The 25,093-nt window shown below is 37.9% G+C and overlaps 1 protein-coding gene across 4 annotated transcripts in view; it reads left to right on the plus strand.

The window, feature by feature from the left end:
* The window catches only part of myo5aa (myosin VAa), a 91,810-nt gene extending 80,596 nt beyond the window's left edge, over window positions 1-11,214 (plus strand). For all 4 annotated transcript variants that reach the window (XM_079874733.1, XM_079874731.1, XM_079874732.1 and 1 more), the window contains 8 exons: window positions 331-474; window positions 3,963-4,117; window positions 4,230-4,319; window positions 7,687-7,837; window positions 7,934-8,216; window positions 9,161-9,335; window positions 10,550-10,630; window positions 10,734-11,214. In XM_079874733.1, the coding sequence (XP_079730859.1) occupies window positions 331-474; window positions 3,963-4,117; window positions 4,230-4,319; window positions 7,687-7,837; window positions 7,934-8,216; window positions 9,161-9,335; window positions 10,550-10,630; window positions 10,734-10,886 (1,232 nt within the window). In that variant the 3' untranslated portion in view covers window positions 10,887-11,214. The remainder of the gene's footprint in view (window positions 1-330; window positions 475-3,962; window positions 4,118-4,229; window positions 4,320-7,686; window positions 7,838-7,933; window positions 8,217-9,160; window positions 9,336-10,549; window positions 10,631-10,733) is intronic.
* The last annotated feature ends 13,879 nt before the right edge of the window (window positions 11,215-25,093 follow it).

Raw genomic sequence — 25,093 nt, forward strand, 5'->3', positions numbered from 1 at the left:
CTAATATAAGTGAGAATAAATTTCTTACCTTAAAAATCTTTCTTATCTTCAAATCGCGTTCTTCTTCTGAGGTAAATCCAAGGTAAACTCACACCTTTTACGAAAATCACAAAATCTTGTTTTTATTATGAGTGTAGACATTTAACAGTTTTGAATCATATATGACACTTATATGTATGACAAAAATTGACAGAGTTATTTGAGTCTCTTTCGCACTGGTAAGAAAAAAAGCAGGGGTATCGCGCCGGCGCGGCGCCCGACCCCTAAGGGTTAAATCTACATGATATGAGCCTTAATGTTTGTGTGTGGATGTTTGTCTGCGTTTTGTAGGCGGGCAGATGGATGTGTCTCCAGGACAGACGACTGATGAGCCTGTTCATCCAGTGAACATTCCACGCAGGGAGAAAGATTTCCAGGGAATGCTGGAATACAAGAAAGAGGATGAACTCAAACTGGTCAAAAATCTCATACTTGGTAAGACACTTAGGGCCAGATTTAATAAACAGGGTAAATTAACATAAGACTGCAAAATACCATAAAAGGGCAGATGTGAGTGGAAAGTAATACTGGTGATTATATTGACAGTGCACAAATTTTAGAACACAGACGAAGCCAGATCAATTCCATTATGACCAACGCAATCTACCAAAATCAGTGCAAATTAGCATTGGGTCGCAAACAAACGCAAAAATAACGTGGTTTTGCAAACCATATGTTGGGATAACGTAGCGCCTCTGGCAATCCAAATAAATGAACACGAGTGGAGAATATTTTCTCCCTTCTACCACCTCTCTGTTCTCAACTATTGCAGCCATATAAAGTGCAGAATGGATTTGGGGCATTAAATAATCTCACAAATACCAGTAAATTGACTACCACTAACCTTAGTAAATCACACTGCACGATTTTTTTTAAGTACTCTCCTCCCATAATTTTTTCTTCTGAATGGAAAACTCCTAAAAAACATATGCAATAAGGTTTGGATTCTTTCACTGCACGTCTTTGGTCAATTTTGACAGTAGTTTTTTAATGCTAAAAGAGGGTTCGCGCTGGCGTTAGTAAATCTAGCACATAAACCCACAACTGCAAATACAGTGGTGTGAAAAAGTGTTTGCCCCCTTCCTGATTTCTTAATTTTTTGCATGTTTGTCACACTTAAATGTTTCAGATCATCAAACAAGTTTAAATATTAGTCAAAGATAAATGAAGTTTTTAAATGAAGGTTGTTATTATTAAAGGGAAAACAAAATCCAAACCTACATGGCTCTGTGTGAAAAAGTGATTGCCCCCTAAACCTAATAACTGGTTGGGCCACCCTTAGCAGCAACAACTGCAATCAAGCGTTTGCGATAACTTGCAATGAGTCTTTATACAGCGCTGTGGAGGAATTTTGGCCCACTCATCTCTGCAGAATTTTTGTAATTCAGCCACATTGGAGGGTTTTCGAGCATGAACTGCCTTTTTAAGGTCATGCCACAGCATCTCAATAGGATTCAGGTCAGGACTTTGACTAGGCCACTCCAAAGTCTTCATTTTGTTTTTCTTCAGCCATTCAGAGGTGGACTTGCTGGTGTGTTTTGGATCATTGTCCTGCTGCAGAACCCAAATTCGCTTCAGCTTGAGGTCACGAACAGATGGCCGGACATTCTCCTTCAGGATTTTTTGGTAGACAGCAGAATTCATGGTTCCATTTATCACAGCAAGTCTTCCAGGTCCTGAAGCAGCAAAACAGCCCCAGACCATCACATTACCACCACCATATTTTACTGTTGGTATGATGTTCTTTTTCTGAAATGCGGTGTTACTTTTACGCCAGATGTAATGGGACACACACCTTCCAAAAAGTTCATCTTTTGTCTCGTCAGTCCACAGAACATTTCCCCAAAAGTCTTGGGGATCATCAAGATGTTTTCTGGCAAAAATGAGACGAGCCTTAATGTTCTTTTTGCTTAGCAGTGGTTTTCGTCTTGGAACTCTGCCATGCAGGCCATTTTGCCCAGTCTCTTTCTTATGGTGGAGTCATGAACACTGACCTTAACTGAGGCAAGTGAGGCCTGCAGTTCTTTGGATGTTGTTCTGGGGTCTTTTGTGACCTCTTGGATGAGTCGTCGCTGCGCTCTCGGGGTAATTTTGGTCGGCCGGCCACTCCTGAGAAAGTTCACTACTGTTCCGTGTTTTCGCCATTTGTGGATAATGGCTCTCACTGTGGTTCGCTGGAGTCCCAAAGCTTTAGAAATGGCTTTATAACCTTTTCCAGACTGATAGATCTCAATTACTTTCTTTCTCATTTGTTCCTGAATTTCTTTGGATCTCAGCTTTTGAAGATCTTTTGGTCTACTTCACTTCTTCTTCTTCTTCTTCTTCTTCTTCTTCTTCTTCTTCTTCTCTTTCCGGCAGAGTAGACGCTACTGGGCGTATTACTGCCCTCCACAGGTCAACTTAAACTAAATTCTTAAATACAGTCCTGTCTCATGCAAGAACTGGATGACTGCTTCAGAGATCTGTTTATGCTTGTCACTGTGTCCAAATAAGAAGTAACAGAAAAGACTTTAAGTCCAAGTTCTGCCGATTTACAAAAAAGTGTTCTCCTTTCTACATTATACTTCCTGCATTCTAAAAAAACATGTCCTATTGTTTCCATATTCCCACATTCACATAGACCAGAAGTGTGCTTTCCTATAATATGCAAAAAATAATTTAACCCACAATGCCCCAACCTCAATCTGCACAATTTAATTGAGTCCCTACGGGGTCTACTTCACTTTGTCAGGCAGGTCCTATTTAAGTGATTTCTTGATTGAGAACAGGTGTGGCAGTAATCAGGCCTGGGTGTGGCTAGAGAAATTGAACTCAGGTGTGATAAACCACAGTTAAGTTATGTTTTAACAGGTGGGGCAAACACTTTTTCACACAGGGCCATGTAGGTTTGGATTTTGTTTTCCCTTAATAATAACAACTTTCATTGAAAAACTGTATTTTGTGTTTACTTGTGTTATCTTTGACTAATATTTAAACTTGTTTGATGATCTGAAACATTTAAGTGTGACAAACATGCAAAAAAATAAGAAATCAGGAAGGGGGCAAACACGTTTTCACACCACTGTATAACGCTCTATTTCGATGGTCCACTTTAGACATTCTACTAAGTAACTTTGCAACTACATGTCAATTAACTCTCATTACAGTAGTAGTAGACTCTAGTAGATTTTTAGATATTAAGTTTCAGGTTTGTAGAATAAATTGAAATGTAGTTGGAAAGTTACTTACAGTCAGTAGAATGTCTGTTGCGGGACCATGAAAATAACGCGTTAGCAGATATTAAAGGGATAGTCCCCCAAAAATTAAAATTCTGACATCACCTGTTCTGAACTCTCCATTGACAGCTACAGTACACAACTACCACTTTGACGCTTCAAAAAGTTCATAAAGAGATCGTAAAACTAATCCATATGAATGAACAGATAGCTTTTATTCACAAATTAATGTATTTCACATATACATTTATTCAAGCAGAGTCTACTAATACTCTAATGAGAGTTAGTTGACATGTACATGCAAAGTTACTTATAGTTAGTAGAATGTCCAAAGTGGACCATCAAAATAAACTTACCAATAAATCTATTAAATTATTTTTATTACTATTTTAATAAAATACATTTATGAACAAATTAAATGAAAATTAAAATACAGTTTCCCCATTAGATCTTTTGATTAATTAATTAATTTTATTTGATCTATTTTATTATATTATTATTATAATTTTTTTTTGTTTTTGTCCTCTATTAGTATTAAGTTCAAGTTCGATTCCAGCTTACATGATTTTCATTCCACGCTACACTCTTTTTAAGAAAACTGGTAAAGGGCCTTAATAAAAATAGCCTTAATGAAATGAAATGAAAAAATAATAATAAAACAAAAGTGCTCCATTAAACTCTGATCTGTGCATGTGTGATTTTTGTCAGAGCTGAAGCCTCGTGGTGTGGCAGTGAATCTGATACCAGGTCTGCCGGCATACATCCTCTTCATGTGTCTGCGCCATGCCGACTACGTTAATGATGACCAGAAAGTCCGATCTCTTCTCACCTCTGTCATCAACAGCATCAAGAAGATCCTCAAGGTCTCGACACACACTATTCACATTTATAATGCTAAAACAGACACTTCTTTTTACAATAGTATTAAAAGGCAGTTTATCACTGCAAACTAGAACTGTTTTGCTTTTTCTACAGAAAAGAGGTGACGACTTTGAGACTGTTTCCTTCTGGTTGTCCAACACGTGTCGTTTCCTGCACTGCTTGAAACAGTACAGTGGCGATGAGGTGAGATCACACTCAGACACACATGAACTTCCGGTCTCACTCTGGCCTGCTCACACTGCAAATGTTTTGGAGTTATTTGCACAAGTAAATAGATATCATACTTATTGTAACTCTAAAACTCTAGAAGGTTGACAGTGAACCATATAAATAGTTTAGCAAATCTCTCTGTAAACAAAAAACATGAAGACCAAGAATTTATCCCATTTCTTGTTAGCTATTTTTTTTTACCAAACTAACGTAACTGAAGACATATCCAGCTGTTAAAATTTAGAGCTTTAAAAAAAAAAAAAAAAAAAAAAAAAATATATATATATATATATATATATATATATATATATATATACACACTACAGAAATGTGGATGTATTCTTGTGTTTTTGCCCTTGAAGCCCTTTTCTGGGAACCCTGAATCTTACTTTGTATAAGCAAGATGTGGTTATTTACAACGCTTTTGACAAATTCACTTTCAAACAATTCTGCATGTCAAGAACATGTTCATGTCACATTTCACTCCAAAATCAAACAAAATGAATAAGAAATTACATTTCAAAAATAACATGAAGATTTTTCATGAAGATTTTCATGACACTCCTCCCAAATTCTTGTAAATGTAATGCAAAATATGTAATTCTCATTTCCGTAATGTAAACAAATATAAACTATTATATATTGTGGTAGTATTTGTTGTACTGCCTTTAATATATATTCTGATTTAAAACATATTAATAATAAAGGAACAATTCATGTATTACATGAGCATAATGAGAATCACCACTAATGATAATGATGAAAGATAATTACATAATAACAGGGTTTCTGCGGGTATTAAAAAAGTCTCAAAAAAAATCTTAAATCCAAGCAGAAAGTCTTAAGTTCATAAAGTCATGGCATTAAATGTTGAAGCCTTGGAAAAAAAAGAAGATATCTTCGTCTTTTTATGCTGTTTTTCAATAAAACTATTTAAACATCTATAAAAAACATTTACTTGAGATGCTATTGTAAAATTAAGTCTTGAAAAATTAAACAAAATTAAGTGAGTTTATGCGAAGAACAAATATCTGTCAGTGAGTTATCAGCACTTCCCTTTGAAATAAGTTGTTTTTTCTCAGCCCATTGGCTGATATTTCTTATTGTTTTAATCATAAACTCACTTCATTTTGATTATTTTTTTACAGAAAACAGGACTTCATATTTTATGTAATTTTGTATCTCCAGTAATCACATCTTGATTTAAGAATCATTTAGACAATTTTCACTGGAAAACAAGCCAAAAATACTGAGGAAGAACATCACTTTTTTTTTGCAGTGCTATCAGGAGATACAGTAATGAGATAAAGAGATAAAGTTATGTTCGTATTCTAGTGATTAGAATCAGAGCGATTCAAGCTACTTTTTTTGTACAATGAATTAAAAGGTAATGGATATACAGTGAGGAAAATAAGTATTTGAACACCCTGCTATTTTGCAAGTTCTCCCACTTAGAAATTATGGAGGGGTCTGAAATTGACATCGTAGGTGCATGTCCACTGTGAGAGACATAATCTAAAAAATAAATCCAGAAATCACAATGTATGATTTTTTAACTATTTATTTGTATGATACAGCTGCAAATAAGTATTTGAACACCTGAGAAAATCAATGTTAATATTTGGTACAGTAGCCTTTGTTTGCAATTACAGAGGTCAAACGTTTCCTGTAGTTTTTCACCAGGTTTGCACACACTGCAGGAGGGATTTTGGCCCACTCCTCCACACAGATCTTCTCTAGATCAGTCAGGTTTCTGGGCTGTCGCTGAGAAACACGGAGTTTGAGCTCCCTCCAAAGATTCTCTATTGGGTTTAGGTCTGGAGACTGGCTAGGCCACGCCAGAATCTTGATATGCTTCTTACAGAGCCACTCCTTGGTTATCCTGGCTGTGTGCTTCGGGTCATTGTCATGTTGGAAGACCCAGCCTCGACCCATCTTCAATGCTCTAACTGAGGGAAGGAGGTTGTTCCCCAAAATCTCGCAATACATGGCCCCGGTCATCCTCTCCCTAATACAGTGCAGTCGCCCTGTCCCATGTGCAGAAAAACACCCCCAAAGCATGATGCTACCACCCCCATGCTTCACAGTAGGGATGGTGTTCTTGGGATGGTACTCATCATTCTTCTTCCTCCAAACACGTTTAGTGGAATTATGACCAAAAAGTTCTATTTTGGTCTCATATGACCACATGACTTTCTCCCATGACTCCTCTGGATCATCCAAATGGTCATTGGCAAACTTAAGACGGGCCTTGACATGTTCTGGTTTAAGCAGGGGAACCTTCCGTGCCATGCATGATTTCAAACCATGACGTCTTAGTGTATTACCAACAGTAACCTTGGAAACGGTGGTCCCAGCTCTTTTCAGATCATTGACCAGCTCCTCCCGTGTAGTTCTGGGCTGATTTCTCACCTTTCTTAGGATCATTGAGACCCCACGAGGTGAGATCTTGCATGGAGCCCCAGTCCGAGGGAGATTGACAGTCATGTTTAGCTTCTTCCATTTTCTAATTATTGCTCCAACAGTGGACCTTTTTTCACCAAGTTGCTTGGCAATTTCCCCGTAGCCCTTTCCAGCCTTGTGGAGGTGTATAATTTTGTCTCTAGTGTCTTTGGACAGCTCTTTGGTCTTGGCCATGTTAGTTGGATTCTTACTGATTGTATGGGGTGGACAGGTGTCTTTATGCAGACCTCAAACAGGTGCATCTAATTTAGGATAATAAATGGAGTGGAGGTGGACATTTTAAAGGCAGACTAACAGGTTTTTGAGGGTCAGAATTCTAGCTGATAGACAGGTGTTCAAATACTTATTTGCAGCTGTATCATACAAATAAATAGTTAAAAAATCATATATTGTGATTTCTGGATTTTTTTTTTTTTTAGATTTCGTCTCTCACAGTGGACATGCACCTACGATGACAATTTCAGACCCCTCCATGATTTCCAAGTGGGAGAACTTGCAAAATAGCAGGGTGTTCAAATACTTATTTTCCTCACTGTATATGTTGGAAGTTGTATTGTCAAACTCTGAAGTTGCTAATACAGCTCATTGTGTTTCTCCCTAGACATTTACATTTAAAGAACATCAATTCTCTTTACTTGGTCTTAAAAAGGACTTTAAAAATCTTACATTTACCTGCATAAAGTCTGAATGAACAGTATGCATTACGGTAATGAGAAAAAAATCATAATGGTGTTTAATCACAAACTGCTTGGCATGTCTTGGGAAAATAATGTAAATCCATTGTTCTAAAGGTGTGTGATGTCTCTGCAGTGTATATGTGGACACAGTTTCTTGTTGCTTAAACAGAATCAACACTTTCTTCTCCTTCTCTCTCCAGCAATTCATGAAGCATAACTCCCCTAAACAGAACGATCACTGTCTCTCCAACTTTGACCTGGCCGAGTACCGGCAGGTTTTGAGCGATCTGGCCATTCAGATCTACCAACAGCTCATCAAGTCTATGGAGAACATCCTGCAGCCCATGATCGGTGAGCACGTGACCTCTGGGTGTCTTTCTTTCGATCTGTATCACTCTTTCTCTCTCCCTCTGTATTTATCCCTCCGTCTGTTGTTGCTCTCGCCAGTCTCTGGCATGCTGGAACATGAAACCATCCAGGGTGTTTCCGGGGTGAAGCCCACGGGTCTCCGTAAGAGGACATCGAGTATCGCAGACGAGGGCACGTACACGTTGGACTCCATCATCCGCCAGCTCAATACCTTCCACTCCATCATGTGTCAGCACGGGACCGACCCGGAGCTCATCAAACAGGTGGTCAAGCAGCAGTTCTACATCATCGGAGCCGTTACTCTCAACAACCTGCTGCTGCGTAAAGACATGTGCTCCTGGAGCAAGGGCATGCAGATCAGGTGCGGGCAAATAACTTCTAGATGTTTGCAGAACAGTGCAAATATATATATATATGCAGACCAGATTAACATACAGTGGCTGCCAAATAGTGTTGGAATTATTCGAAATGAATCAATACCAATAATTCTTGAAACCATAGTGAAAAATAAGGCCTTAAAACATGCTGCTTTATTTAAAAATATTATAATAATCATTCAATTTAAATCACAAAATAAAAGTTAAAGGGATAGTTCACCCAAAAATGAAAATTCTGTCATTTACTCGCCCTCAAGTTGATCCAAAGTTTCTTCTGCTAAATACAAAAGAAGATATTTTAAAGAATGTTGGTAACCAAACAGTTGATGGACACCATTGACTTCTCTAATATATATTTTCTTTATTAATTATAGTATACATTTTTTTTTAAAGAAATTAATACTTTTATTCAGCAAGGATGTATAGATCAAAAGTGACAGTAAAGACTTTTTTTTTTTTAATTACAAAAATGCTGTTCTTTTAAACTTTCTATTCAGAGACGAACCCTGGAAAAAAAACGATGATAGTTTTCTCAAAAATATTAAGCAACTCAGCTGTTCTCAGTAGTGATGATGATGATAATAATATTAATCACCAAATCAACATATTGGAATGATTTTAACAGTGAAACCTGGAGTGATGGCTGCTGACAACAGAGAAATAGATTTTAAAAGATTCAAATAAAAAAAAAAAGTTATTTTAAATTGTAATATTTCATAGTATTTCATAGCCTTGGTGAGCATAAACATAACTTTAAAAAACATACAAACTTTTACCGACCACAAGTTTTTAAGCGGTGGTGTAGATTACATTAAATATATAAGTAGCATTGGCAAGATTAGCTCAGAAATTCAGTTGTTGCCCATATTTGAATTTATTTCCAGTAATATAGTCTCTGGTACAAGGGTTAATGTGTGTATGTGTTCAGGTATAACGTGAGTCAGCTGGAGGAGTGGCTGAGAGATAAGAATCTCATGACATGCGGCGCAAAAGAGACGCTGGAGCCGCTGATTCAGGCCGCACAACTACTGCAGGTGAAGAAGAAAACCGATGAGGATGCCGAGGCAATCTGCTCCATGTGTAACGCCCTCTCTACAGCACAGGTAACACACACTCCAGACTGTCTCTTTCTATACATTATGATTCATTTCCCTGATCATTTTAGAGATTTATGCCATTTCTTTTGCGCAAGTACATTTCATATCATCTTGATGAAGCCTATATTAGTTATTTGAAAAAGTCCATTTATAGCATAGATTTTTTTCAGGCAAACAAAACAAAACGACCCACTAATCATTAAAAAGAATACACATTACAATACATTCAAGGATCACATTTTTATAGCAGCAGTTCCCAATGTGCAAAGCATTGTAATATTCCTTGAGGCGATATTTTTGTTTTAAAAATAGATAAAACAGTATTTATTTGTTTGTTTTTGTTTGTTTGTTTATTATTTAAATTCAGTGTGATGAATCAAAATGAAATGGACTACAATGCAAAAAATGCTTTTCTTACTTAGTCTTGTTTCCAGTCGAAATATCTAAAAATTCTTAAATCAAGAAGCATTTACTAGATAAGTAAAATGACATAAGAAATTCTATCTTGTTTTCTGATTTAAAATAATCAAAATTAATTGAGTTTTTGCTTAAAACAAGCAAAATGATCTGCCAAGGGGGTAAGAAAAATAATCTTGTTTTCCATTTTAATTAAGTTTTTTTTTTTTTTCTTATCCCACTGGTAGATAATTTAGCTTGTTTTAAGCAAAAACTTCATTTTTTTTTTTTTTTTTTTTTTTTTTTTTTTTTTTTTCAGAAAACAAGATATAATTTATGTCATTTTACTTATCTAGTAATGCTTCTTGATTTAAGAATTCTTAGATATTTCGACTGGAAACGAGACAAAGAAAAGCATTTTTTGCAGTGTAATATTTATGCTTGTATTGCCTAATTTGTATTTATTTATTTATTTTGGCCTGCTTTACTGTGGTAATGTTTTACAGATTTTTTTTACGTGTGTCAGAATAACACGGAAAAAAATATGAGATAGGAAGAAATATTCAGTATAAACTGTAACCATGTCCCTTTAGGGGTTCCGTAGTTTTTAAAAGATTTTGGTTGTACATGGTTGACTGACCGAAACAATCTTTTGTTCTTTTTTGGAAGCCTACTTTTGGATTTGTTTGGTCATGCAACTGCTCATACATTTTTTTCTCTCATGTTTTTTACTTACCACAACCTGACACACAAACACACACACACACACACACACACACACACACACACACCCACACCCTCATCATTTCTTATTTTCTATCCAGATCGTGAAGGTGCTGAACTTGTATACGCCTGTCAATGCATTTGAAGAGCGTGTGTCAGTATTGTTCATAAGAACAATACAGGTATGTTTAAAAAATTCAACCTCATACTAGATCTTGTGCTCTTTAAGTCATTATATAATTCTATTGATTTTGAATGCTTCTACTTGTGTGTTTCCTCTGACAGACGCGTTTACGGGATCGAAAGGAGTCGCCTCAGCTGCTGATGGACACCAAAGTCATCTACCCCGTGACTTTCCCTTTTAACCCCTCCTCTCTGGCCCTGGAAACCATTCAGATCCCCGGCAGCCTCAATCTGGCCTTCCTCACTCGCGTGTAGACCTGTCAATCACCTCACCTCAGCCAATCACACGGCAGGAACAGGGAGCCAAAATATATAAATAAATAATGAATTAATTAATTGTTATAGGTAAATAAGCCACATAATTAAAGAGAATGCAATTTAGACCATGTCACCAATCCCTCTTTTTGCTCTTCTTCATCACTTTTGTTTATTCCTTAAAAGGGTGAATCTTGCAAAAACCTGTTTTACTTAAAGAAAATTAAGCCCATCTTTATACCATTAAGTTTTTGGACATTGTGATGCTATTTTATTGATAATTAAGCACTTTCCCTCCACAAATTCACATTGTACAGTACACTACAGTAAAAAAAAAAAAAAAATAATAATAATATATATATATTATTAATGAGTAACATTGAGGATAGTGTGAATAACAGAAATGCTCACAACTGAAATGTCCACAAACATTACAGTAAGGAGAATATGGGCAGAAATATCCATAACAGTCACAATACAACAACAAAAATACAATGTTTTTTTACATTGTTTATATTTATTACAAAACTATGTTTTTAAAAAATGGGCTTCATTTACTTCATTCTTTTGATTGTGGAACCTGGATCTATATTTTTTTGCGAGATTCACCTGGAATATTTCAGAGATGTTTTGCTTATTGAAAGTAAGAATGAAGGTCAAAATAACTCATTTTAACACTAATGCCTTTTCAGACCACTGTCACATCCAGAATATGTTTCCCGGGGCTGTATAATCTTATACATATATAAATATCTATGAAAGTGTATGATGCTAGGATATTTTATTTATTGCTTTACCCTATCATTTTTTTTTTTTTTTCTCTCAGATGCTAGCTAATCTGGATATCCAGTTGTGGAACATACTGTAGTCCTCTGCTCTCATCCATATCAGATAAATAACCTAGACCTTGGAGCTCAGCTGACTTCATTAGCGTAGATTATTATTGGTTAGTAGCGTGTGGTGATTAGCTAATAGGTAGTCATGTCTGGTGAAAACTGGTGAAAAGAAAACTTAGAATCCATACACAGTCCTCGAGCTGATCTCTTACTCAAGAGCTTCCTCAAGTTTACATCTCTGATCTTCAGGAATCATTTCCAAAGAGATGGTACAGTCCAGACCCAGTGCATGATGGGATTGTTTGGGTTTGCATCATACTGACCTGCTCTGTCAGCATCGTACATATCAAGAGCCTGAGGTCCTTGTTTTACAGGTTTTTTATCAGAGCTAGAGTTAGTTCAGGTGGGACGAAGACTCCTGAATGAGGTTTAATAAGGTTTCAGATGGTTTGGGCCCTCCACCGTTCTATACATGGGTGAATCTCATGAAGAAATGTCCCGGTGAAATATCAAATATAAAAAATAACTAAATAGATTTGCACAAATAATTTTAGGAGCCAATTTTAGGAACAGTATGATTGCATTTATTTTTTATGACAAGCATATTTCCCCCAAATAGTCCCACTATATAAACAGTATAGAATGTATGCAAGTTCATTTTTTATATATATATATATATGAACTCGCATACATTGTAGCAATGTAATAAAATATCATCCTATCTCAACAAGTGTATTTTATTAAAATCAGCATAAATTCAGTACATGATCATGATCTATACTTGTGTACTTTACAATATAAATATAATTTATTATTTTACAGTACAGTAATGAGAAAGTGTTGGATAAATAAGCTTAAATAGGCAAAAAATCTTATTGTCAGTATACTGTATATATACAGTAATATACAATATTTTTTTCTTCCGAATTATTATTATTATTTTATTTATTTTTTTTATTTTTTTTTGGTGTGAAATAAGACAAATAAGAAAACGTCATGATATTTTTCATGAGATTCACAAAGGCCCAAAAACACACTGGATATCGTTTACAGAACTAAAGAAACCCCAAACTACTGACTCTCAAGACATGAAGATGTTTATCAAAAACCTGCTGTTATTTATTTCAGTATTATGCGTTTTTAAAAGTTAGAAACAGCTGTTGTTTTTCTGGCATGTGCTGTTGGATGAGTTAATATATATGGACACGTTATGTTTTTCGTTGTTTTGTTTTGTTTGTTTGTCCTTTGTGTTCATGTCTGACAGGATATCAGTATTATCTTGAATGTGTCAGGCAGCTTTTATTGAAAAGCTGTTTGTTTTGATCTGTAACTCCTGAAATTGAAGTGTAGTACACTTTAGTACAGCCATGCTTTGCTTTCCATCACCCACACACACTATTATACTACATTACATTATTTCAGTGTTTTGGGGTCAGAAAAGGATGCATGTTGATACTTTGTTTCTGCTCTGTACTGCATGGGTTTCAGCTTTGAAATCTTCCACACTAGTTCAGTGTGTTCTAGAGAATCTAGAAAAGAGAATCTGATGTAATTTCTGTAGTGCGCTGGGATTTTATCATGCCATGCCTTACTGTAGTTACAGTCCTTCCTGTATCTAGCAAAGCTTGTGTGTGTGTGTGTGTGTGTGTGTGTGTGTGTGTGTGCGTGTGTGCGTGTATGTGCATACATCACAGTGCAAAGCTCATTTCCGTAAACAAGTATTTTTGTGTTATTTTCCAGTGAGATTTTTTTGTACTGCTTTTTTTGTTTGTTTTGTTTTTTGCATTGTATCAAGTTCAGCATTCAGCATCAGTGCACAGAATCATTCAGGAGTTTTATGATCATGGGACCATTGTGTGTGTGACCTTTTTGAGCTTTTTTTATTAATATTGTTTGTTCAGTTCTTATGGAACAGAAATAAAAATGTGGAAGATTTACAAATGCAATTTGATAAAAATGCATATCACTTCAAATGGAAAATTATCAAATTGTACTGGAACACAAACAAATGAAAATGTAAAAAATCATTGAATGTTGACGTGTTTGTTCATGGTTCTATTTACTGTCATATTTTAGATGAAGCCTTACCTCTGAGTGGACGACATGTCAATGTAAACGTTGTTTCTCTGTCAAGTTTCATATTCTATTCATTTGCTTTATTTAAATTTGTGAAGCATAAACCCATAATATTAATTTTCAAATGAATTTCTCTTAAAACATTAAATTGCACATCTTAAAAAATCTTGTCACACTGATCCAACAGCCCTGCTTCAGTCTTTGAGTTCCTCAGCTCTGAGTTCTAAATGGTTTGTAAAAAAAAAAAAAATAACAAAAAAAAAAAAGACATTCACATGACAACAGCCAGTCCACAGTCTGATGCTCAATGTAGTGTCATGATCAGCCTGCTCTCATGCTTGTATAAAGACAGCTTATACAGACATTAATAGTTGCTGTAGTAATGCAGATCAGTTCAACATCTCATATCTCATATGTTTGCTTCTCCTTCAACTTGTTCAGATGGCAGATTGAGGTTTTTTGGGGGGAATGTCTCATACTGAAGGACCAGAGAGTTTGTAGTCCCTGTAGCTGTAATTATTTCATGTGTTCATCAATGCAATTTCATGGAGTGATATACTAATGTCAAAAGCTGTTCAAGTCAAATAAATGAATTCAGCACTACCTGAATGTTTTCTTTTTAATTACATTATGATGCATTTAAAGGTACATTTTTACTTTTTTTTTTTTTTTTTTTTTTTTTTTTGTTCAAATACAGTCAGTAGATCATAAAACTTTTTTTCAAAACGAGTTTTTGTCTTATGCTGATTAATCCTTATGTTGTGTTTGGGTCATTCTGACCCAGAGATGATTTTCTTTTTCCTGAAAATGTTAGTTGGTTTCTCATTAGATTAAAACTTACAGACTTTGCTCACATAGGGTAAAAATACTACAGAAATAGCTTATACATCTCTTGTTGTGCTATATTATCACCAAATATTGGATTCAATCTTTTTGTCAATTTGATTTCTTTAAATTAGGTCAGGTTTTGTATTTATTTTTGAAACTGATTGACATTGATAGGCCTCATCGATCCAAGCTTATATTGGTCAAAAATAACATCCATTGAAAATGAATGGGAGAGATGATCGAAAATAAGAGAAACATTTAGTGTTCAGGGGCATATTCATTTTCATGTTCACATATTTATATGTGTGCATGCAAAGATTAAGGCCTCGGACCTGTGCATGTGTGGATACATGCAAACTCACGCTAACGCACACACGTTCATGCACACAAATAAACTATTTTGAGTATTACAGGCTTTCTTTTTCACAGAGATTAACTTTATCATCAGATCAATGAGGCCTACGATCAATCGGATTCAAAGTTAAATAATAATTGAAAGATTAACAAGAAAAACAAGTTGATAAAATGAATGAATTCAATTTTTGGTGATAATATAGCATAACGAGATTTATAGCCTAAGCTTCTTCTATTTATTTTTTTTATTTATTTTTTTTGTAGGCCAGGAACACCACGTGTGATTTTGTGCCATTTTGTACAAAATAAAAGCATTTCAAAACAAACTTCCAGGTTAGACATTAAAAGCATACTCATTTATTTATTTATTTATTCGGGACAGTGCACATTAATGAACAATCTAACATTTCTGTACAGATTGTAAATGAGCCAGGTTATAGCATAAATGTTAATTTTCACCTGTAGTCCCGAGGCAGGAAGACAACAACATAAAAAGTCATGCAACACAAAAGAACAGACAATATACACAGTATGAAGCAAGAAACACATTAGCACACATTCAGGCAGATTACATTACATCAATAAAATTAGTCAAAATGAGGACATAACTGGGAACTTTTAAGAAGCTGTTTAAGGTGCATTTTAAATGTGCAGTAAGTAGGACATTCTCTAATGTTTGTTGGGAGGCTGTTCCAAAAATGACCTCCTCTGATAGACAGAACAGTTTGTCCAAAGGTAGTTTTTCTGTGCGGGATCTCTATATCTCCTCTAAATTAGGCTCTGGTACAAAAACCTCTGTCAGACCTTGGTTTGATGTATGTAGAAAGTGAAGGTGGGGCCAGTCCGTGAAAAACTTTATAAATTAAACAGCTATTTTTAAAATGAATAAAATTTTCAAAATTGAGCATATTGTATTTTCCCAAAATATTACACTGATGGAATGACAGAGGCTTTTGATCAAGCATTTTTATAGATTTTTTGACTAACATTTCTATGGGTTTTAAAATTGTATTTCCAGTGAGTGACCAGGTTGTGATGCAATAATCTATATGTGAAAATATCATTGAATGTAGAAACATTTTAGCTGAAGTAATTGTCATTGATGGTCTGATTTGTTTAAAGTTATGTAAATTGAATTTGATTCTGTTCGCCGTAAGTTTGATGTGTTTTTTGAATGAAAGTGATGGGTCCAGTGTGACCCCGAGGTACTTGAACTCTTCTACAATGTCAAGTTCCACTCCCCCAGGAACACATTGGACCGCTCCAGTTTTATGAATTTTTCTGAAAAAATCATGGTAACAGTTTTCTTTTTGTTCAATAGTAAGCAGGATTTAAGCAGCCAATGCTGAACATTCTCCAGTGCTGATGTAAGAATGGATGATGCTTCCTGTGTGCTTTTAGCAGGTGTAAAAATAACTGCATCATCAGCATACATTTGGAAATGGACTTTTTGACAAACGTTTGGCAGATCATTTATATATACAGAGAATAGTACTGGTCCCAAAATAGAGCCTTGTGGGACTCCTGCTGAACATTCAAGGTAAGATGACATAGTGCCACCAACACTCACAGCTTGTCTTCTATTGGACAAGTAAGATTGAAACCAAACTAGCGCATCTTCTGCAAAGTTGAAGTGAGTTAGTTTAGACAGAAGGGCTCGATGATCTACTGTATCGAACGCCTTCTTTAAAGGGGACATATCATGCTAAATCCACGTTTTTAGCCCTTAAATGCATTTTGTTGTATATTTTTAGTGTTTAGAAGTATAGAAAATTTGAATTTAGTCTCTTCAGGTGTTTCGTTGATATCTTTATATTCTGTTTTGGCCTTATTTTTGTTCCGATTTTTCATATTTACAACAGCCTCAGGGGAAGAATGGGTTAACCACGTCTCTGAAAGTCCTAAAAAGTCAATATTGCAACTGCACAGCAGATGTTTCAGTTGTTCACGTTTTGGTTTCATACTGCGTATATTTAAGTGTCCGCCAAATATCCCTTTACTTTTGATAACGGATCCCAAACTACCCTTGCCTGATTTAATGTGCGAAATATTTTGTTGGTTCTGTGCCGTTTGAAGACTGGATTCCTGTGTTTTATTGGAAGAGTCTGTTGATTAACATTGCAAAAGTCAGCAACAGTTGTTTGTGTTAGCGGAGTCACACGCTCACCAGTGCACACTCCCGCTGCATCCCTCCTGCAGCGCTGCCTCTCCGGTGAGTTCGCCGCCACTGGCACGATCCCCGCCAAGCCCATGGAGAGTCACAGCCCAGCAAAGCCAGCACTGCACCCCACACACGGCGAAACAGCCCCTCCAAGGCCGCCCACGTCCCTGCACGCTGCACCATCAGCCAACGACACGCCCGCACCGAACCAGGAAGAGGTGCCGCACGGCAGGGCCACTAGCACGCAACAGCCCAAGACGCGGGAACTCCACAGGGCCTACAGCCCCCAGAGGTGGGTCAAACAGGCGATTTGACAGTGACCAGATGGTAGTGTATTGAGGGCCACTATTTGTTGGCATTGTTGTTTCTTCTGTAGCGCCAATGGTGTTGACCGCCGGTGTGGGCCTGGATTAACTCCAGCCAGAAGTAGCACAATCACCAATTGAGTAGAAATCACTACTCAGTCAGAACCGATCAGTCCGATCAGTACCGGTGTAAGTTGCTCGCGAAGATGACATCACGAGTCTATGTCGTTCGTCCGCCATATTGGATTGAACAGAAAGCAAAACAAAATTTTCACAGGTCACAAATTTGGTCCGAACTTCACGAAACTGGACGTACATGATCCTTGGACCAAGCCTCACAAAAGTTACTAGAAGGATTTTTGATTTTCGGAAGCGTTTGCCCGTCACAGCCAAACGAAATCGGCGGCGTAGTCGCCAAACAGGAAGTCGTCCATATCTCAGGAACTCTGCATAGTGGTGGTCAAAATTGATGGCACCCCTGATAAATATGATAAATAATGGCTGTAAAAAATAAATCTGCATTGTTTATCCTTTTGATCTTTCCTTCAAGAAAGGGGAGGGGGGGGGGATTGGGGGGTAAATCACATTATAAAATAAATGTTTTTCTCCAAAACACGCTGGCCATAATTGTTGGCACCCTGTTATTAAATACTTTTTGCAACCTCCTTTTGCCAAGATAACAGCTCTGAGTCTTCTCCTATCCACCTTATTCTGCTCAGTCTAAACAATGCGCGCTGCCATGACGACGACTCCGGTTGCCTACTTCCGTTCGTAGCGCTTGACCTGTACTAGCAGCGAGAGAATGAGTTCAAGCTCCTCATGTGCTGTTGTTATTTGTTTTAACAATTCAAAGAAGATTTCAAACTTTTTAGAAACTGAGTGTTTCGAGCATAAGATAAGAAGGAGATAATGCCCATGTCCGATTCCGTATCAGATGCATTCAATAAAGTAAACGTTTAGAGTGGTTAGCGTTAAAACTGAACTTCTCTCGCTACTAGTACAGGTCAAGCGCTACGAACCGGAAGTATGGAACCGGAGTCGTTGTTATGGCAGCGCCCATTGTTTAGAGCAGAATAAGGTGGATAATGCCTGATGAGTTTGGAGAACAACTGACAAGAGATCAGAGACCATTCCTCCATACAGAATCTCTCCAGATCCTTCAGATTCACAAGTTCATGTTGGTGCTTCTTCTCTTCAGTTCATCCCACTCATTTTCTATAAGGTTCAGGTCAGGGGACTGGGACGGTCATGGCAGAAGCTTCATTTTGTGCTCAGTGACCCATTTTTGTGTTGATTTTAATGTTTGTTTTGGACTGTTGGAAGATCCAATCACGGCCCATTATAAGATTTCTAGCAGAGGCTGTCAGGTTTTGATTTTTTATCTGTTGGTATTTGCTAGAATCCATGATGCCATGTTTCTGAACAAGATGTCCAGGACCTCCAGCAAAAAAATAGGCCCACAACATATAAGATCCAGCAATATAATTAACCCTAGGCATGGGGTACTTTTTATCCCTGTTTGCACCAAACACATCTGGTGGGTTTGCTGCCAAAAAAAACTTTTTTTGTTTCATCTGACCACAGAATCCAGTCCCTTTTGAAGTTCCAGTTGTGTCTGACAACTGAATATGCTGGAGTTTATTTTTGGAGGAGCGAGGAGGATTTTTCTTGAAACCCTCCCAAACAACATGTGGTGATGTAGGGGTTGTTTGATAATTTTTTTTTAGGTTTTCTGACCCCCAAGACTCAACTAATCTCTGCAATTCTCCATCTGTGATTATTGGAGAGTCTTTGGCCACTCAAACTTTCCTCCTCACCGTGCATTAAGACAATATAGACACACGTCCTCTTCCTGGCAGATTCGTAACATCTTCCGAAGATGAACAAAGGTCTTACGGGGTTGGAACAACATGAGGGTGAGTAATTACTGACAGAATTTTCATTTTTGGGTGAACTAACCCTTTAAGACGCAGCTTCATCAGAGTCATCAGGAGCTGATCCCAAGAGTGTAGCTGAAAGCTGTTGGTGTATGAATTGGTAAGGTGCTCGGCAACTGAATGGAATGCATCAATGTCGACCCTGTGTAGAGCTGACAAAGGTGGTCGTTTCTCAGCAGAGTTATGTACTGTGGCAAATGGCAATGGCTCAACACATTGTGTTCCCATTTCAGATGTTGGTGGCTTCAGGTTGAGTTGAGATTTTGGAGCGTAGTTGTGGTCAGAGACAGATGGATCCTCCCATTGTGTTTCTGCATCACAGGTCTGGGACATGTGGCTGTGATCATCCTCACAGTTGTTCACTGTCTGCAACACTGACGCTCATCGATGTTCTATGGAAGTAATATAACCATAAACATTTTTACATTAATACTTAAAATAGATCATGAGAATTAATTTATGATGGCACTCATACTTAGAACAGTGTGAAAAAGAGAGATGCATTAAAAACGAGACCGTATACACACAATCTCCTAACTCTATGTAGGTCAATATCAATATCTGAATAAGAGATGTAGCTAGCTGGCCTCCTTACAGGAATAATGTGAGCTATTGTAAGACTGTAATGTACCATAATATATACTATCGTGAATATTCATTCATTCTTTATTTCAGACCCTTAGGTCCATATCACAAAGTAAACGAAATATAAGACACATAGGTGGCCAATGGTAATCATGCAAGATTCGTTGTATTTTGTGAACGGCCTGTTACTAATCTGAATGTATTCATAGAACGGACTTCATCTAACGTTAGGCTAACAAGCACATAGATAGGTAAGTTAGTAAACAACAGTTAGGTAAGTTAGCTTACCTGACTCTGACAAACCTGTTCAGCACCCGGCGGGACTTTTTTACCAGAACATCGTAGCCGAGCCATTTCTTGGGGTAAGGGTGTTCGTTCGTCAGTCTCTGCTCTCCGTCCATAAAATGGTACGAACACACATAAGAGCGCTTGAGTGGTATGAAGGTAAATCAGTAGCAAAACTCGAGAGCACGTAAATGTAAATTTGAGAACTTGTACAATAAATATTCGTACTTGTACATGAACATTTACACTCACAGCTCCCATGTGAAAACCTGTAAAATAAAAATCTGAAGTTGAATGTTGAAATTTGCACTCGCAGACAATAGTCACAAACCTGTATTCTGAATCTGAAGCTGCAGACAAGTAGACACAAATGTGTAAAATGCCATTCACAGAAATACAACGACAGACACAAACTTGTAATATATATTTTGATCTTACGTTCACATTCGCAGTACTACCTCAAATAGGCACTTGCAACTTCTCAAATCTGTCACTGCAAATTCAAATTTCGCGCCTTGACTTTTGCTACTCTTTTCGCGATATATCAGGTGCAAAACTAACTTGTGCACTTGAAACTCAGAGGCGGCGAGAGAGAAAGGGGGGCGGGAGGAGGGGGGGGGGGGTCAAAGGAGCCGTTTTATTGGTTGGCACCTAGCCAATGCAATGGGACTTCGATGATGTCACGAAACCCACGTGCACTGAAACGTTAAAGGGATACTTCACCTCTGGGAAGATGAATGTGTATTTAAAATAGGTCATTTAAGTAGAAGAAATGTGAAGAAATTTTTTAATTTGGAGCTTTCTAGACTGAGAAAAGCCAGAAAATGTATTTTTGGCTTATGTGGATGAAAGACAACAACTCCCAGAATGCACTTGCTTCGCTGCCTTAGGAGGCCACGCCTACCGGTAAGAGTGCGTAGTTGAAAACAACAAAGCTAGCCTACGTGATGAGTTTGCCAGTGATTTAGAGATCGGCCAAATGTTCGGGATTCGGCTTTTGCGTTCTACAGTCGCCATTCATCATGTTTACCGTGGCGAGCAGGACGAGGCTGACGGCCGCGGGAGAACGGCGCGAGACCGGTGGCGTCATTACTGAGACGCGCCGGGTCTCGCATCTCTCACGGAGGTGCGGGAATTTTCTTAGCAAGGGTAAAACGCACATCAACCGATCACTTGTTTAGCGTTCATGTAAACACTACATTCAGATTCACCGATCGGAATGAATTCAGTTAGATTGAAACAAAAGGTGAGCTGCATGTAAACAATGAATGGCGACCGCAGAACGCAAAAGCTGAATCCCGGACATTTTGAACGATCTCGCCCGCCGGACAAGTCCGGGAAAAGGAGGATGGTTTTCCCTACTTACTCAGCTTTCTCCACAGAACAAGAGCCTGCAAGCTTAGCTTCCAAAGAAAGACGGCTGACTGTGTGTACATTCTGTGAGTGAGATCCCACCCTCTATGGGCGGGCTGAAAACATGCGGAACAACGCCATCTACTGGCTGTAGTCTTTAGCCTCTGGCCAGAAAATCCTCCGATGACGCAAAATGACGATTTTTGCGTCATCGGAGGATTTTTTCCAGACAAAAAATACATAAATCTCTCCTCTCAGGGCGATATGAGGGTGGAAAGTACGGTAATTCGAAAATACTACAGGTTTTCTACTAATACAAAGCTTAATGCTAAATCCTGAAGTAACCCTTTAACATGGCTTATAGCATAATAATTTATGTGTTTTGGAGCTCCGTCGAATTAATTCCGTCGAATTAATTCAGAAACCTTGTTTTTCTTCTTTACACTCTTTTACAAACGAACTTTTTCATTTTTATAGCGTGTGAACATATCTGGAATACTATTCTTCTTAAAAAACAATCGGATTGCTCTGATATCGCTACATATATCCAACCTTTCGAACTTCCGCTACTAGCCTTAGCCCGCTAGCATTACACGCGTGGTCGCGCCTATCGATCGACTTATTTACACCCGTATCACTGAAAGCTATAATTCGCCATTATAGCACATCTGCTATAATGGCGAATATAACGGATGTGTGTCTAACGTTACCTTTGAGTGCAGGTGAGGACACCTTCGAGCTGCATTCTGTGCAGTTAGAGCTGGAATCCGTGGAGAAGCAGATCCGCGACCTACTAGAGAGACAGGCCGAGCTACGAGATCGACGTTTCGCGCTTGAAACATCACGCGCCGATGCTCACAAGTCAGTGGTTAGTAACCTTTTGACTCCGACCTCGTCTACTCCATGTGTTTCTCTGCCCAGGATGCGATCATCCCTGGTTTCATTCACTCCGGCACCGACACAACAACATGGACCCTGGGTGATTCCACAGCGGAAGACGCGGGCCAGGACCAGAGCTAGGACCTCTTCGAGATCTCCACCCGGAACCGCTTCTCCCCTCTACGCGAGACGGAATGCGACACTGTGATCATCGGCAGTTCCATCGTCCGGCATGTCCGTGCTACCATAGGTAAAGGTAAGGTTCGCACTCACTGCTTTCCTGGTGCTCGTGTTCTCGATGTCGCTGCACAGGTTCCCGGGATTCTGAACGGTGACGAGCCCGTCGGAGCTGTCGTGCTGCACGCGGGAACGAACGACATCAGGCTACGGCAGTCGGAGGTTCTGAAGAAGGACTACAGGAGCCTGATCGAGACGGTACGCAGTACATCGCCTGAAACAACGATCATCGTGTCTGGACCGCTTCCCACCTACCGACTAGGACACGAAAGGTTCAGTAGATTATTTGCTCTAAATGAATGGTTAATGTCATGGTGTAATGAACAGAGACTGCTCTTTGTAAATAATTGGAATCTTTTCTGGGAGCGACCTAGGCTCTTCCGTGCTGATGGCCTTCACCCCAGCAGAATCAGAGCGGCTCTTCTGTCGGACAACATCTCCAAGACGCTACACACCATATGACTAGTAAGTCAAAGTCCAAATCACACTCTTTGCTGTCCAAACTTAATTGATATAAGTACCAATGTAGAACATTATATTGAAACTGTGTCTATTCCTCGTTTAGTGAGATCAAATAATAAATCTACTGCAGGATCTAAGAAAAATCTAATTGTGATTAAACCAGAAAATCTCAATATTAGTGAACAAAAACAATTTATAAAGCTAGGTCTTTTAAACATCAGATCGCTTACACCTAAGGCGGTTATTGTAAATGAAATGGTCACAGATAATAGTTTCGATGTACTTTGCCTTACTGAAACCTGGCTTAAACCAAATGATTATTTCGGTCTTAATGAGTCTACTCCTCCTGGATACTGTTACAAGCATGAGCCCCGTCTGATTGGTCGTGGCGGTGGTGTTGCTATAATCTATAAAGATATTCTTACTGTTACTCAGAAAACAGGTCACAGGTTTAATTCGTTTGAAGTACTTGTGCTAAATGTTACTCTCTTAGATGTAAGAAAGAAATCCATATTATCTCTAGCCTTGGCTACTGTATATAGACCGCCAGGGCCTTACGCTGATTTCCTAAAAGAGTTTGCAGACTTTCTCTCAGATCTTTTGGTCAATGTCGATAAAGCATTAATTGTTGGAGATTTTAACATACACGTAGATAATTCAAATGATGCTTTAGGGGCTGCGTTTACAGATTTATTAAACTCCTTTGGGGTCAAGCAAAACGTAACTGGTCCCACTCATCGTCTTAATCATACGCTAGATTTAATTATATCACATGGAGCCGATCCAACCGATATAGATATTATACCGCAAAGTGATGAAGTCACTGACCATTACATGGTCACTTGCATACTACGTACCGCTGAAATTTGTCATGTTGCGCCGCGTTATCGACCAGGCAGAACAATCCTTCCAACAACTATAGATCATTTCTCAAATAGCTTACCTGATCTGTCTCAGCTGCTCAGTGAACCCAAACAAACAGATGAACTAGAGGAAATGACTAGCACTATGAGCACCATTTTCTCTAGTACATTAGACATCGTTGCACCAATTAGATTAAAAAAGGTTAGAGAGAAAACTAAAGCACCATGGTACAACAGTGTTACGCATGTTCTAAAGAGAGAAACTCGTAATTTAGAGCGTAAATGGAAACAAACTAATCTAGAGGTCTTTAGAATCGCATGGAAAGACAGTATGTCACGTTATAAAAAGGCCCTAAAAGCAGCCAGGGCTGAGCATCTCCGCAAACTAATAGAAAACAACCAAAATAATCCTAGGTTTTTATTTAACACCGTCGCTAGACTAACAAATAAACAGACGTTACCGGAGCAAAATATTCCGTCACAGTGTAGTAGTAATGATTTTATGAATTTCTTCACTGAGAAAATAGAAAGCATCAGAAACACAATTGTAAATGTACAATCTTTAATGGTGTCTTATGATTCAGCCTCAATTATCACCCCGCAAGAACAATTACAGCGCTTTGCAACTATAGGACAGGAAGAGTTAAATAAACTTATCATTGCATCTAAACCAACAACGTGTTTATTAGATCCAATACCAACTAAACTACTGAAACAAGTGTTACCTGTAGTGGAAGAGCCTCTTCTCAATATTATTAACTCGTCTTTATCCTTAGGTCATGTTCCAAGAATATTCAAGTTGGCAGTTATAAAACCTCTTATTAAGAAACCACAATTAGATCATAATAACCTAGCAAATTACAGACCCATTTCAAATCTTCCATTTATGTCTAAAATACTAGAAAAAGTTGTGTCCGCTCAACTGTGCTCTTTCTTGCAAGAAAATGATATCTATGAAAAGTTTCAGTCTGGATTCAGACCGCATCATAGCACAGAAACTGCGCTCGTTAAAATCACAAATGATTTACTTTTAGCTTCTGACCAAG

Source organism: Squalius cephalus (assembly GCF_949319135.1).
Source record: "Squalius cephalus genome assembly, chromosome: 6".
Classification (NCBI taxonomy): Eukaryota; Metazoa; Chordata; class Actinopteri; order Cypriniformes; family Leuciscidae; genus Squalius; species Squalius cephalus.